Source organism: Equus asinus, chromosome 29, assembly GCF_041296235.1.
Source record: "Equus asinus isolate D_3611 breed Donkey chromosome 29, EquAss-T2T_v2, whole genome shotgun sequence".
Classification (NCBI taxonomy): Eukaryota; Metazoa; Chordata; class Mammalia; order Perissodactyla; family Equidae; genus Equus; species Equus asinus.
This window is the reverse complement of record NC_091818.1, coordinates 23,996,444-24,011,401: the sequence shown is the minus strand read 5'-3', so window position 1 is coordinate 24,011,401 and position 14,958 is coordinate 23,996,444. Positions and strand designations below refer to the sequence as shown.

The 14,958-nt window shown below is 38.9% G+C and overlaps 1 protein-coding gene across 1 annotated transcript in view; it reads left to right on the top strand.

The window, feature by feature from the left end:
- The window catches only part of GPR158 (G protein-coupled receptor 158), a 367,685-nt gene that overhangs the window by 25,541 nt on the left and 327,186 nt on the right, over positions 1-14,958 (top strand). The window contains exon 2 of the mRNA XM_070500965.1: positions 9,337-9,442. Coding sequence (XP_070357066.1) covers positions 9,337-9,442 — 106 coding nt within the window. The remainder of the gene's footprint in view (positions 1-9,336; positions 9,443-14,958) is intronic.

Sequence of the window (14,958 nt, the reverse complement as noted above, 5' to 3'; positions counted from 1 at the left end):
TCCACATTCACTCCACCTGACATCTTGCATTTCCTCACAGCAGGATAATCTCAGGGTAGTTGGGCTTCTCATATGAAAAATATACTTATCCTCCTCACAAGTCCCCCACCTCAAAGCCTCATCTCCTTGTGGGATTGTCTTGAAGTTAGGATTTAGCCATCTGAATGAGGTCCAGATGAGCGTGAGTCTCCACATGCGTAGTTCCTCAAGTATATTACCTTTCAATCTGAAGACCTGTAAAGAAACATTATCTGTCCCCACCCCCATTATCCTCCCAACATACAATTGTGCTAAAGACATAGGAAGCTACAATAACACTCCAATTCACAAGGCAGGGGAACAGGATACACATAACAGTTACTAGTCCATTGCAATTCTGAAATCCACTTGAGTGCATATCACCAATTCCTTGATTAGGATCCAGTCCTGCTCCCTACGAATAATTCTCTGAAAATCCTGGCTTTACCCTCTGGGCTCTTGGTTTTGTCCTCTGAAAGGTCCTACCTTTCCCCTAAGAAACTGACTATGTTTGCAACTGAGTAGCCTTCTCAGCCTGCTTCTTGCCCATAGAAGGGTGCAGGGGAGGGGGGGTCTTTATTTTGTTCTGTTTCTTTCCTTCTTAATTCAAGATGATAGTGCTCCTACCTATGTTATTCATTTAAAAATGCTGTGGGTTTTCTATGAATCTTACTGGATTTCACTCTTTTAGACAGAAGCCACATCTACAAATCTCTTTATAATAGACAGTTTTCTATCTTGGGCCTTGTCGCTACTGTGCAGTAAAACCCTGAGAATCACAGAATCTCTATTGTTTGACAGAGTCTATGAGGCATACTCAGAAGACCAGTAGAAATCCTTTGATTTAGTGGAAAGTTTCTAAGAAATTCTGTCTTAGATCTTTCTGAAGTCTTAGCAAAGGATTTTACAGACCAACCCTCAGGTGATGCTTTACCCTGGAGCCACTTCATATTCCAAGAATTTTTTGCTAGAAGAGACTGAGGATGTGCAACAGTTTTATTTTTAAATCCTGGCTCTTTTAATATGTCTTCTAAATTTTGGTCAAAAACTAAGCAGCTCCATAGCAGTATTATTCAAAGAGCCAAAAGGTGAAAGCAACTCAAGTGTCCATAAACAAATGAATGAAAAAACAAAATATGGCCAACATCACTCTGATCCCCAAACCTGACAAGGACAACACAAAGAAGGAGAACTACAGGCCGATATCACTGATGAACATAGATGCAAAAATCCTCAACAAAATTTTGGCAAACCGATTACAGCAATACATCAAAAAGATTATACACCATGATCAAGTGGGATTTATACCAGGGACACAGGGATGGTTCAACATCCGCAAGTCAATCAATGTGATACACTACATCAACAAAATGAAAAACAAAAACCACATGATCATCTCAATAGATGCAGAGAAAGCATTCGACAAGATCCAACACCCATTTATGATAAAGACCCTCAGTAAAATGGGTATAGAAGGAAAGTACCTCAACATAATAAAGGCCATATATGATAGACCCACAGCCAACATCATACTCAACGGACAAAAGCTGAAAGCCATCCCTCTGAGGACAGGAACAAGACAAGGGTGCCCACTTTCACCACTCCTATTCAACATAGTACTGGAGGTGCTGGCCAGAGCAATTCGGCAGGAAAAAGAAATAAAAGGAATCCAAATAGGTAACGAAGAAGTAAAACTCTCGTTGTTTGCAGACGACATGATCTTATACATAGAAAACCCCAAAGAATCCACAGAAAAACTATTAGAAATAATCAACAACTACAGCAAAGTAGCAGGGTATAAAATTAACGTGCATAAATCAGTAGCATTTCTATACACTAACAATAAACTAACAGAAAAAGAACTCAAGAACTCTATCCCATTCACAATCGAAACGAAAAGAATAAAATACCTTGGGATAAACTTAACCAAGGAAGTGAAGGATCTATACAATGAAAACTACAAGACTTTCTTGAAAGAAATTGACGATGACATAAAGAGATGGAAAGACATTCCTTGCACATGGATTGGAAGAATAAACATAGTTAAAATGTCCATACTACCTAAAGCAATATACAGATTCAATGCTATCCCAATCAGAATCCCAAGAGCATTCTTCACAGAAATTGAACAAACAATCCTAAAATTCATATGGGGCAACAAAAGACCGCGAATTGCTAAAGCAATCCTGAGCAAGAAAAACAAAGCCGGCGGAATCACAATCCCCGATTTCAAAACATACTACAAAGCTACAGTGATCAAAACAGCATGGTACTGGTACAAAAACAGGTCCACAGATCAATGGAACAGAATTGAAAGCCCAGAGATAAAACCACACATCTATGGACAGCTAATCTTCGACAAAGGAGCAGAGGGCCTACAATGGAGAAAAGAAAGTCTCTTCAACAAATGGTGCTGGGAAAACTGGTCAGCCACATGCAAAAGATTGAAAATCGACCATTCTTTTTCACCACACACCAAAATAAACTCAAAATGGATCAAAGACCTAAAGATTAGGCCTGAGACAATAAGTCTTTTGGAAGAGAATATAGGCAGTACACTCTTTGACATCAGTTTCAAAAGAATCTTTTCGGACACTGTAACTCCTCAGTTGAGGGAAACAATAGAAAGAATAAACAAATGGGACTTCATCAGACTAAAGAGCTTCTTCAAGGCAAGGGAAAACAGAATTGAAACAAAAAAACAGCTCACTAATTGGGAAAAAATATTTACAAGCCACTTATCCGACAAAGGGTTAATCTCCATAATATACAAAGAACTCACACTGCTTAACAACAAAAAAACAAACAACCCAATCAAAAAATGGGCAGAGGACATGAACAGACATTTCTCAAAAGAAGATATGAATATGGCCAATAGACACATGAAAAGATGTTCATCATCGCTAATCATCAGGGAAATGCAAATCAAAACTACACTAAGATATCACCTTACCCCCGTTAGATTGGCAAAAACATCCAAAACCAAGAACGACAAATGTTGGAGAGGTTGTGGAGAAAGAGGAACCCTCATACACTGTTGGTGGGAATGCAAACTGGTACAGCCACTATGGAAAACAGTATGGAGATTTCTCAAAAAGTTAAAAATAGAAATACCCTATGACCCAGCCATCCCATTACTGGGTATCTATCCTAAGAACCTGATATCAGATATCTCAAGAGTCCGTTGCACCCCTATGTTCATCGCAGCATTATTTACAATAGCCAAGACGTGGAACCAGCCTACATGCCCAGAAACTGATGATTGGATAAAGAAGATGTGGTATATATACACAATGGAATACTACTCAGCCATAAAAAAAGACGAAATTGGCCCATTCACAACAACGTGGATGGACCTCGAGGGCATTATGTTAAGCGAAATAAGTCAGTCAGAGAAAGACGAACTCTATATGACTCCACTCATAGGTGGAAATTAGTATATTGAGAAGGAGATCTGATCGGTGGTTACCAGGGAAAAGGGGGGGTGGGGGGAGGGTACGGAGGGGGAAGTGGTGTACCCACAATATGACTAACAAAAATGTACAACTGAAATTTCAAAAGGTTGTAATCTATCATAACATTAATAAAAAAAAAAAATATGTTATACATCCCTTAAAAAGGAAAAGAATTCTGACACATGCTACAATGTGGATGAACCTTCAGGACCTTATGCTAAGTGAAATAAGCCAGACACAAAAGGACAAACATTATATGAGGCACCTAGAGTAGTCAAATTCTTAGAGACAGAAAATAGAATGATGGTTCTCATCCAGAAGCAGGGCAGAGGGGAGAATGAGAAATTGTTGTTTGGTGGGTATAGAGTTGCAGTTTTGCAAGATGAAGGAGGTCTGGAGTGCTTGCACAACAACTGAACGTACTTAACACTACTGAGCCATATACTTTAAGACAGTAGATTTTGTTATGTAGATTCTACCGCAGTTAAAAATTTGAAAAAGCCAAAACAAAACAGCTTCTTCTTTAGCTCATGCCTTTCTTTTTGTATTTTATCATAGACAGCTAGAAATAGTCAGGTAGTACTCTCTGCATTTTGCCTAGAAACTTCCTTAGCCAGATGCACAAGTTCATTTGTTCACAGGTGACAGTGTTGCCAGACTTCCCATCTACTCCAGAATAAAGGTTCCTTTTGCTTCTGCTTCAATGCATTTTCCTCATTGTCCTTTAAGACTCACAAACATATTTCTGCTTTTATTAACCATCTCTTTGGGACCCTTCTAGCTTCTGCCTCTGTCTGGTCCCAAAGCCAGTGCCACATGTTTTAGGTTTTTGATATGACAGCAAGCAACCCCTAGACACCAGATTCTGTTCTTGTTATCTATTGTTAGGAGTAGATGACTAATGGCAGCTGGTCTATGACAGCATCTGTCAACTCTTTATTTCAGCAGAACTTCTGCCCTGGAATGCCATCAATATTGACTATATGGGCTGTTGCTGTCAATTCTTTGTAGTGATGGAGCAGGAAATTACTGTCCAAGATAACATGGTGAGGGTGCAAAAGAAAGTTCAAAACTTTCTTTCAACCTATGTAGTCTTTCTTTTCATCCATTTACCCATGGCAGTTTAAGACAGTTTTCAGTTTGCTTGGATATTCTCTCTTTCTCTTTTTTGATCATTGTTAGTTTAAATACACCTTGCTTCTCTCTACCATCTGCAGTTTCTTCAAAGTTGATAATGGGAGTGGGCTGATTTGGGAGCTAAGGGAAAATGTTATAAAGACATGGGCAATGGAAATTTTCATCTGGTGGGAAAAATGGTCCATTAAAATTATAATACAGTGTGTTAAGTGCTATGCAGAACGTAAACACAGTGTGTTATGGGGAAATTAGGGAAGTGGTTTCTAAATCGGACATGGAGCTCACGGAAAGCTTTAAAAAGGAGTCACGTAGAAGTTATAATAGGTAAAGCACAGTTTAGGAAATGGAATTTCAGGTTATAAAGGCATCTATACAGGGATGGTTTTGTGAGACAGCACAAACTTTTTGGGACTCCACATATAATTCTGAAAGGACTGGAACATAGAAACTGTGCAGGAAAGTAGTTGGAAAAGTTAGAAATAGGAGGAGCCTGAATACAATGTTATACCAAGGAGCTTAGATTTTTATTCTTTAGGAGAGCAGGAAGTATTAGTTTTGAGCAGGGAATTGTCAGGATCAGATTTCCACGTTTCAAAGAAAGCAGTGCATGATGCTTAAGCCCTAGGGCCCCTTGCTTGTATGGGAACCTTCCCAAGTCCTGGAACGGGCACTAGCAATGAGTTCTGTGGTCAACTGTTTCTTGTAAAATTTGCAAAAGGAAGATATTTTAACTGCAACGGTCTCTCTCTACTTTAACTTGCCTCCATTACACTCTCCCTAGGCGGTGGGCATTTTTGGAAACCAGCTAAGGGAAAATTCAGGATTATTAGCCTGTGGTTACTAACACATAATAAAGTGGTTTGTAGTCACATCTGTGTATAGCTAAGTTATTGCTAGCCATCCTGGTATAGAAACGGGTTCTGGTAATAACCTTACCACCACGCAGCAGTTATAATACAAAGATGGATGGCCAAAGGTGATGCTGTGGTGTAAATGCGTATTCACGATTTTGTATGTTTCTTAAAGGACCCTAAACCATATAAACTTCAGGACCTACAAACCAGGATCTTTACCTGGACCAATGCCAGACAGGGCCAAATTTAGGAAGCGATTATTAAAAATGTTGAGCCCCATGAGAGATGAAGGCCTGAACCAAGGCAGTGGTCACAGAAATGGAGGGGAAAGGTCTAGACGCAAGAAGCGCGCAGGGAATACACGCTAGGGAACTTGGCAATTGTTTTGATTTGGGGGGTGAATTTTAAAACAAACAGGTTGCCGCCTTGGATAATTGGGAGGATGGAGGCCCATCACAGAGAGAGAACAATAGGAGAACTGCTAGTTTGGGCTGAGGATGAATCCCGTTTGGGGCTTGTTGCGTTTCAGGTGTCAGAGGGATAAGTAGAGGAAAACGCTGGTCCGCAGCTCGGTTACACACCCAGGTATTTGGGGGATATTACCTGTTATATTTTCCATTCTCTGGAGGCCACTTACCAGGCAGCTTTTGGCCCTCGCTTTCTCGTCCTCAGGACATGAAACAGCAGCCACCTCCCCGAGCTCACAGCTTCGTAGTGGCGCCCGCTCACCGGACGTGGGAGCAGCACTCCCGCCCCAAGGGGCGCGCGCTCAGGGGACGCAGGGCGCAGGCGCGCGGGGCTCTCAGCCTGGCCCAACTTCCGCCCGCGCGTCGGGGGTCCTGGGCTTTCGAGTCTATGCTCCCTTTTTGCAGGATAGTTTTCCCCGCAAAGAGACCGTCTCTTCCCATTTAATCTCCCAAACTTTCACTTCCCCCGCAGGAAGTCAACGGTGCCTTCCCGAGGGTTTTGTTGGTCTCCAGGCGCCCAGGCAGAGGCGCTGATGAAGATGAGTCAGCACTGATTTCCCAGCTGGTAGACGCACATGGCTCATTACCTCTGGTGGTTTTGCACAAAGCCCAGAAAGCTTCGTGAGCTGAGTTTAAAGTCTGCGGTGACTTTTTGGTCCCCATATGTGAACCTCGAATTAATGGGAAAACTCCCAGAGATTAAGATACCAATTTCTTGAGCCAGTTTTCTTAGGGAAGGGACCAGAGTAATTGCAGCCGCCTGGCGTCCCAAATTAGCCCATGGCCCTGGGTGAACTGGGAGATTTTGAGAAGACTTCCACAATCTTGCAACGGACTCTTTCAGTGTAGCAGGATAGTTGAGGAAAAGTTCATCTCATTATTACTAACAATTGTGGAACAAGTAGAAATGCATGTTTTTATTAGTTTACTACTTACAAATACATTCTAAATAAGATGTTCATGGAGGAATACCAAAATGTAGTAGTGGACAAGAGTAGTCCCGTGGGAAATTTTATGTCACTGAAGAAGATGACTGGTAATTTAGAGTGTGAATATGAACCTGCTGTAATTATACCTTGAATTGTTGATTGAGTTAGAAATCTCACTTCAATGAGGCTTATCCTGACTAACTTTAAAGGAAAGTTTAACCTACACTTCTACTCCCATACCCCTTACCTGCTTGAAGTTTTTTTCTCCTTAGCACTTTTTACTTTGTAATGTATGGTATAATTTACTTATTTATTATAGCCATCGTTTATTATTTGTCTGTCTCACACTAGAGTTAAGCTCCATGAGGCAGGATTTTTTTTTCTTCCTTACTAATGTATCTCAAAGGCTAAGAACAATTTTGGCCCATAGTAGGCACTCAATGAATATTTATTGAATGAATGAAAGAATGAATATGTTATTTTCCAAAGAGCAGGAAGTGGAGCCTGAGTGGCCTTGCATGATTGGCACAACCTGTGAGGAATATAGTTCTATTGAAAGCCCTGGTAGTGAAGGCAGTCAACAAGTCAACAAATATTTCTTGGATCCCTAGTATATCCCAAATGACAGCTTTCCAAATTCCTCAGAATTTAACATCTATTCTCCATTAAACGTTCTGATACTTTTTAAAACATCTTTCATCTTTTGGTATTCCTTGAGGGGCAAGACCTGTGTGATTCACCCAGATAGCATCTCTTATGGTCATAGGTACAGACCAGACAATAAGTATTGGTTGAAAGGGCAAAGGAGTGAAGTGGGTTAGGGCATTAAGATACCTGGGAATCCAGTTATTTTTCACATGAACATTTGTTTTATGAAGTTATCGTCCATAATAGTAGCATTTTGCAATCCTCCTCTGAAGGATTTGCAAGTTTTCTGTGAAAATTTTGGGGTTTGCAATCTGAAAAATTAATTTACACGTATGCAGAGTTACCTAGATAACCAAATACTGACAGACGGTTTTGGTGTCCTTGTTTGGTTTGTGTCTCTTCTGAGCATTTTAGCACTACATAGTATAGTGCTTTATTGCAAGTTAATAGGAAAAGAACAGAGGCAGCATAAAAATGTAAGTGATTTATTCACCCCAAATGACATGAAACCACTCTGCCAGAAGATTATACAGTAGTTTAAAAGGAGAAAAGAGATGAGAGAAATAAGTCATAACATGTGGTAAAATGGGCTCACTGATCTGCAGTAGGTACCATATTCCTGTTCTGAGAGGTGATTTAGTTTGGCAAAGCATAATCGTTGGTATTTTCAAATTAAGACTTAATTTAAGTTTTGTTGGATTTATAGTTTTGTTTGCATTTATTTTGTAATTTTGTGTGGGTTTTTTTTTTTTTGTAGCCACGAGAGCTGTGATATAAGGAACCTACCTTTGTGTTTGTACATATTTAATAATATCCTAATGGAAATAGTTTTAGTTGGGGACATGAAGCCTTGAAAATGTGTTTTTACTTTTAGGGGGTTTTATTGGAGTGTTTATACTTTACTCAAGTTTGTGAAAAATGACATTGCAAAGCTTCAGGCCTTAGGGCCCAGGACGCAGAATATTTATGTCAGTAAAGTCCGGGTGTGACAATTCAGTGCAGGACAGATGTTTCTGCTGCTTCTGCTGCTAGTTGTGCTGGTGGTGATGGAAAATAGGAGAGCGGGATCTTAGGAAAATGTAGGAAGCTTGCTTGGAGAAAATGGAGGAATTTTAGGTAAAGTTGGAGCTCTTTCTGAAGTTGTGCTTTTGGCTCTCAATTTGTGAGTTCTCTGTCTTAGAAACTTTTCTCAAGTGGTTAAGTGAAATGCAGTGTTTTTATTTCCAGATTTAAAAGAAAACACTAATCAGCATTTCTGTAGATGATGCAAAACTCTGTTCTGTGTGGAACACTGGGAGACCTGAAGAGCTCTTTAAAGTCATTGCAGTTCAGAGGAAAGAGATGCTTGTTTTCTGATACTGTCCTCTCCCCATGACCTTCCCCCAACCTCCCCATCCTGGCCCTGCAATGGGAACTACAAGTAGAAAGAAATAAGATGAGGACTTTGTTTTGGTTTACTTTAATAGAAAGGGTACTGGAAGCAGGTGTTACTTAAGTCGACTTTGCTACCGTGTCCAGAGAAATACTGTCTGCAGTTCAGTCAATCGACAAATATTTATTAAGCACGTACTATGTGTAAGGCATTGTATGGGGAGCTGAAGACAATGAACAATAGAGAGTCCCTGCCTTTGTAAAACTAACACTTGTTGATTCTGTTCTATTGTGTCTTTATCTTCACTTGGTACACTTTAGTTACATATGGGTGGTTAGTTGGAAAACTTTTAATGCATCTTTATGCTGATTTGTATGGTCTCCAGGATAGAATATAGAGTTAGAAATTGTAAAGGCTTGGATTAATTTGTTCTTTTTATCTTTCTCTGTTTTTAAGGGGTGTTATGAAAGTTGACATAAATCTTCAGAAAGTCGACATTGACCAATGTTCAAATGATGGCTGGTTTTCAGGAACTCACAAATGTCACCTTAACAATTCAGAGGTAAGAACATGAAAATAAAGTCCTCTGAAATCAGAAGCTCAGAAATGTATTACTTTTGAATATGTTGTATTTGTGGGAATAAGTGAACAAGAGGCATGTTGCTGGGGGAAAAAAGTCTCCTATGTAGGTCTGAATGTTGCCAAATGAACTGAAAGAGGAGTAGAAAGTGAAATGTGCGCAGAATTGCTGTTCATTTGGAGACTAAGAGAAGGCTGAAACTAAAATTATGTCTGAAGTTTGGCTCTAGTCAAAGGCTGATCCTGTTCTTTAAAAAATGGGCTGGAAATTAAAATCGCCGTGAAGTGAGAAACCAGTCCCAGGAGGGGTCAACCAGATCATACACATTTTTATGGAATATGATGCCTGTTGAAACATTGATGGTATTAATTCAGACACACTGCCATCTGCTAGAAAAGCAATAGAGAAAGTATGGCAGGGAAATTTTGGAAACAAGGAGAAAACTGTTTATGGGGACCTGGAAGGGAAATCTGGATACTTGTGTGTATTTCCAATTTTTGATTCCTATACATGCTATATTTCAAGAGGCGATGGTTGGTAAGGAACAGGCATATAGATCATACTTCTGGATATAAGACTGTCACTTGTCTTTTGTAGTTTCACAGAGAAAGTGTGATGACATCCTGATTTCATTTTCAGTAATCTATCTGTGAGGTCCTAAAATGTTGTGAAACTAGTGTAAAATAGTTCCTGATCTTAAAGACTAGGGCTATCCCAACTTAGAGTCTATGAATTTGTGAGGCAAGTCAGCTTGATTTATTTAAAATAAAGGGGACATTCCTATCAACATAGTAATCTACATATTCAATTTGAATTTTTGCCTTTGTGGAAAGATGGTTTTACATAGTGCAATTTTAAGGTAAGGAATTTTAAATCAGAAGGAAATTTAACAAGCACTTATTTGTGTCATTACACAAACAAAAGAGTGCACAGATACATGCATGTACATGTGTGTACATATGCCCACTGCATGTTTCCCATGTGCACTCCCCACATATCCTGCCAAACACAGCCTGCATAATCCCATACCACACCACTACCCAAATAATCTTCCCGAGTTCCTCACGTCCCCCTTACACTCCACACACACACCTCCACCTGTCCCCTATATCCCCACCACAGGATCCCTCAACCTCCCATCCCTTAAACGCCCTAGAAACTCCCATAATCTTCCACATCCCTCTAAATCCATCACACATCCCCACCGTATCCCCATGACCCCACTTCCTCAATACCCCACACACATTCCCACACATCCCCACACCCTCTCCCACATGTCCATACACCTCCACACAGCCCTCACTTCCTCCACTCCCCACTACTCAAGACCCACTTAGGCGAGTGAAAGATTTCGGTCTTATCAACTCACAGAAGTTCAGACCCTGTTTTCGCTTCTTTTCACTGTTTATTCTTACGGTTATGAACTTTTCTGAGTTTCCACTACCCTTTGGATGATTCTGGCATTTCTAAAGGTATGAATTTCAAGCACTGATCTGGTGAATATCTTCAGCCTGATTATGATCTCCATGCCAATGGCCTATATATAGCCACTTAGCTTTGTCTTTTAACCAGAGTGGAATTTTTTCTGCATGGGTGTCATATTGTAAATATTGATCTGTGTGTGCTCATTTCTATATAGGCTTGTTTCATTGGTGCTCCTGGGTAGTTTAATAAGCAGTCTGTCTATAAACAAGGAGGTATTTACTTTTCAGTTTCGTACAGTTGCTGCTTGCCACTGATGATTTTGGCGTAATTTTTTCTTTTCCCTTATAGCACATCTGTTTATATGACTAGATGGTCATATTAGAAGAACCTCTTTCCCCTTTTGGAAGATTTATTTCTTTTCATTGCTTCAGGATTATTAATTTTCTGGGTGTTGTGTCTTTTTAAAGATTTCAAATAAGCTAAGTTATTTCAAGATAAACTGTTATCCTCTATTCTGGTTAACAAAGATTAGATTGAAATGTGTAACTTTTGGCATTATTTATGGGAGTATGTATTTATTCTACACCTTAGGAAAAACCAGAAAAACATATTCTACATGACAACTGACAGTTCAATGAATCTCATTTGAAAATGTTGTAGGAAGAGGCTTAGTGATCAAAAAATAACATCAACAAACAGTGAATCTACAAAAGACATATTTTGACTTAGACTCTGGATCCCTCCACCCCCTTTCCTTGCCGAGGTACTAAAGTTGGGAGTAGATCATGGTCTCCCAGGCTGGGCCCATGAGGCCCTTGGTGGGTGGTCTGACGTGGAAGTCTTCACACTTTTTTGTTGGCCTTCTCTAGGGTTCTGGAGTTGGTGCTGGTCGCTCTGGGCGCCTGCCGCAGTCCCATGCCACACCCTCAGTTCAGTGACTAACAATAGTCTTTTTAGTCCTTCTCTGTTATATGAATTGGAGCTGGGAACTGGCTTCTCTTGATGTTTTTACTGCTTCAGAAAAGAGAAAGAAAAATCTCTTTTCAGGGCATTTTTCATCTGTGCTGGCTCTCCTTTGTTCCTTGTCACAAATGTTCTGTTGTGGACCCCAAGGATCACTGTGTAAACTGGCTTATTTTGGGAAGTACTTAAGATGGCTCATATTTGTGGGGTGGAGGGGCCTTTCTTGATGAATATCCAAATCATTAGAAACAGATACTCATCATGTTCACTGTGAGTTTTATCTTGCCAATGTTTAACATTCTTCTCTTATAAGTAATAGAAGAAGTTACAAATTTAAAAGTTATAATTGAGGCAAACTTCTCACTTTTAAAATTTATCCAGCGTGTTGAGTTTTAAGCCTCCAAGGTATCTTAAACCAGAATAGCAAGTCTGATGTTGGAAACAGACAAGTGGTATGTGACCAATGACCAAAAGCCTCAGGAACACATTAGAAAGGCATGGAATGGTTTGTGAGGAAAATAATTTCTCAATGAGTTTGGGTCGTTACAGGATCTGAGAGCCACTAAGTACTTTTTGAAGGGCACGGTAGAGCAAGATCTGAGTCGACGCCCCACTGAACTGGGTGTTTTCATAATTGATCCAGATCACTGCCACATGGACTTGGTCATGTTGTCGGTATCCATTTAAGTAATTCTTGACCTATTTTCATATCATTTTTTGTTTTGAGTACACAAAATCCTCTCTTACAGAATAGTTTATTAAAAACGTTAAAATAAATTGATATTCATTTTTCTTTTAAAAGTTTTCCTTTAGCTTTGTTTCCCTTATAAGAAATGTTTTTATAGCTATTTGAAGTACGAAACATTAAGACAGTGACTTTGAAACTTTTTGATTATGTTTTATAAGTAAAAATGCCTTAAGCATCCACCCATAGTATATGTATATTTTTAATCTACAAAGTACACACATCTTTTGTTATACTTATATATTCTATATATTGTAAATCATAAAACTTAATTGGGTTGTGATAAGGATGAAATAATAATTTAATGTAGATTATATATATGTATATATATATTTTTTTGAGGAAGATTAACCCTGAGCAAACATCCACCACTAGTCCTCCTCTTTTTGCTGAGGAAGATTGGCCCTGAGCTAACATTCATGCCTGTCTTCCTCTATTTTTTTATATGTGGGACATGTGCCACAGCATGGCTTGATGAGTGATGCATAGTTTTATGACTGGGATCTGAACCAGCGAACCCTGGGCCACCGAAGCAGAGCACACAAACTTAACCGCTGCACCACCAGGCAGGCCCCTGGTGTAGATTATATCTTATAAAAATAAATATATCTTTAATGAGAGCAATGCAATTGATTCACAATTTTTGAAAAATTTTTAGTGAAAGTGTTATGAGCGGTCATGTTTTAAAATCTTAGTTTAATACTTAGCAATGCAATGATTCAGAGGTCTCTAAGTTCAGTTTATCTTTATACTTACTTTTAATGTCTGCCATAGTTTCAAATATGCCTCACAAGAATATGGCAGTCCAAATTGAAGAAACAAATTGTTAACTGTGTTTACTAAATTACAGTGTTCATTTTTCAGGTCCATCTACTAATTTTGCAAATGTTTTTGCAGAAATACTGCTGGCAGTTTTTCATCTTACCTGATGTCAGTTGGTCCCTGCAAACTAATTGGGAAGGTGGGCATTTTAATATTTTAAAAGAATAGGTTAAAAATCCACTGAAACTTTCACAAGGAATATTTTCAAACAGATTAAAAAATTTTATTTCCAAGTTTAAATTATATGGCTATGTGACTATTTATAGTTTTTGGCAACAAAAGCCACATAGCACTGAAAACATTTCCAAATATCCATTTTCAAAATGCTCACATCAAAAGGCTTTTTCATGGATTATTAAAATGTCACTTTCACTTTGAAGGAACAGCTTATATAGGTTTTCGAAAGTACCTGCTACACAGCCATTACTGATAACCACTTGTCATCACAGAGCAGGTCAGCAAGTTTGGAACATTTGCCTTTCTTTGTAAAGAGCAATGCATAAGTAATATTTGAGTCCAGAAACAAGTAGTTCACTTTGAGATAATCAGAAAGTCTTTGTATGGGAAAGGATTTTCCAGATCACACACCATCTCATTATGAAGAATTGTAAATATTTTGCAATTTGAAATAATATTCTCTGTAAATCCACTTAGATGGCCAAATATAAATGGTAATAAATTGAAATTTGACAGCAAATGAAGGAACCAAGTAACCACTGTCATTATTTCTGTCTTGAAACTCCCAGTTCTCCTTCAGGATACCTCAGGTGCCTTCTCAGTATTGTGGTCATGTGACGTTTGGACTGCGTGAGTGCATTAATGTCGGTCCAAGTCTTAAATAGTAGTAAAGCTCACTTTATTTCTTATATTTTTATAAAAAAGTTAAATATAAATAGAAGTTTTCGAATTTTCTTCTCACAATGTCAGTTGACCTCTTGTGTCCTCTGCTTTGGAAATCACGTCTTGAGATGATCAGATGCACCATTCTACCCAGCATCACTGGAACGGTTGTGTCATCAGCTCAGCTAATGGCTTTACATAGCTCTAAGGTTGTTTTTTGCTTTTGTTTAATTCAATTTTTGATTGAGTGAAATTGCTTAGAAACAGCTGTATATTAGTTCGCATCTCGTGGCTGCAGTCTCACCATTGCTCTTCTTTTCTCTAGAAAGTTTCTGCTTTACAAATATTATTATTCCCCTATCTAAAGAACTGTGCTGTCCAATACAATAGCCACTAGCCTCGTATGGTTATTGAAATATAAACCAGTTAAAATGAAACCAAATTAAGGATTCGAGTTTTTGGCCTCACTAACTGATTTCAAATGTATAATAGCCCGTATGTAACTAGTGGCTACCATATTGGACAGTGCAGTGGACAGCTACGCTCTAGAATATGTCTCGCTTGTAGTGTAGTCAAACCACACAGATTATTGGAAGCTTTCAAATCTTGAAATTTCCTCATAAAGTTGAATCAGTAACATTACCTTTAAATTCACTAAGGGATGTTTAAGGACAAACTTGAAGTGAGTTTTGGATTATGCAAT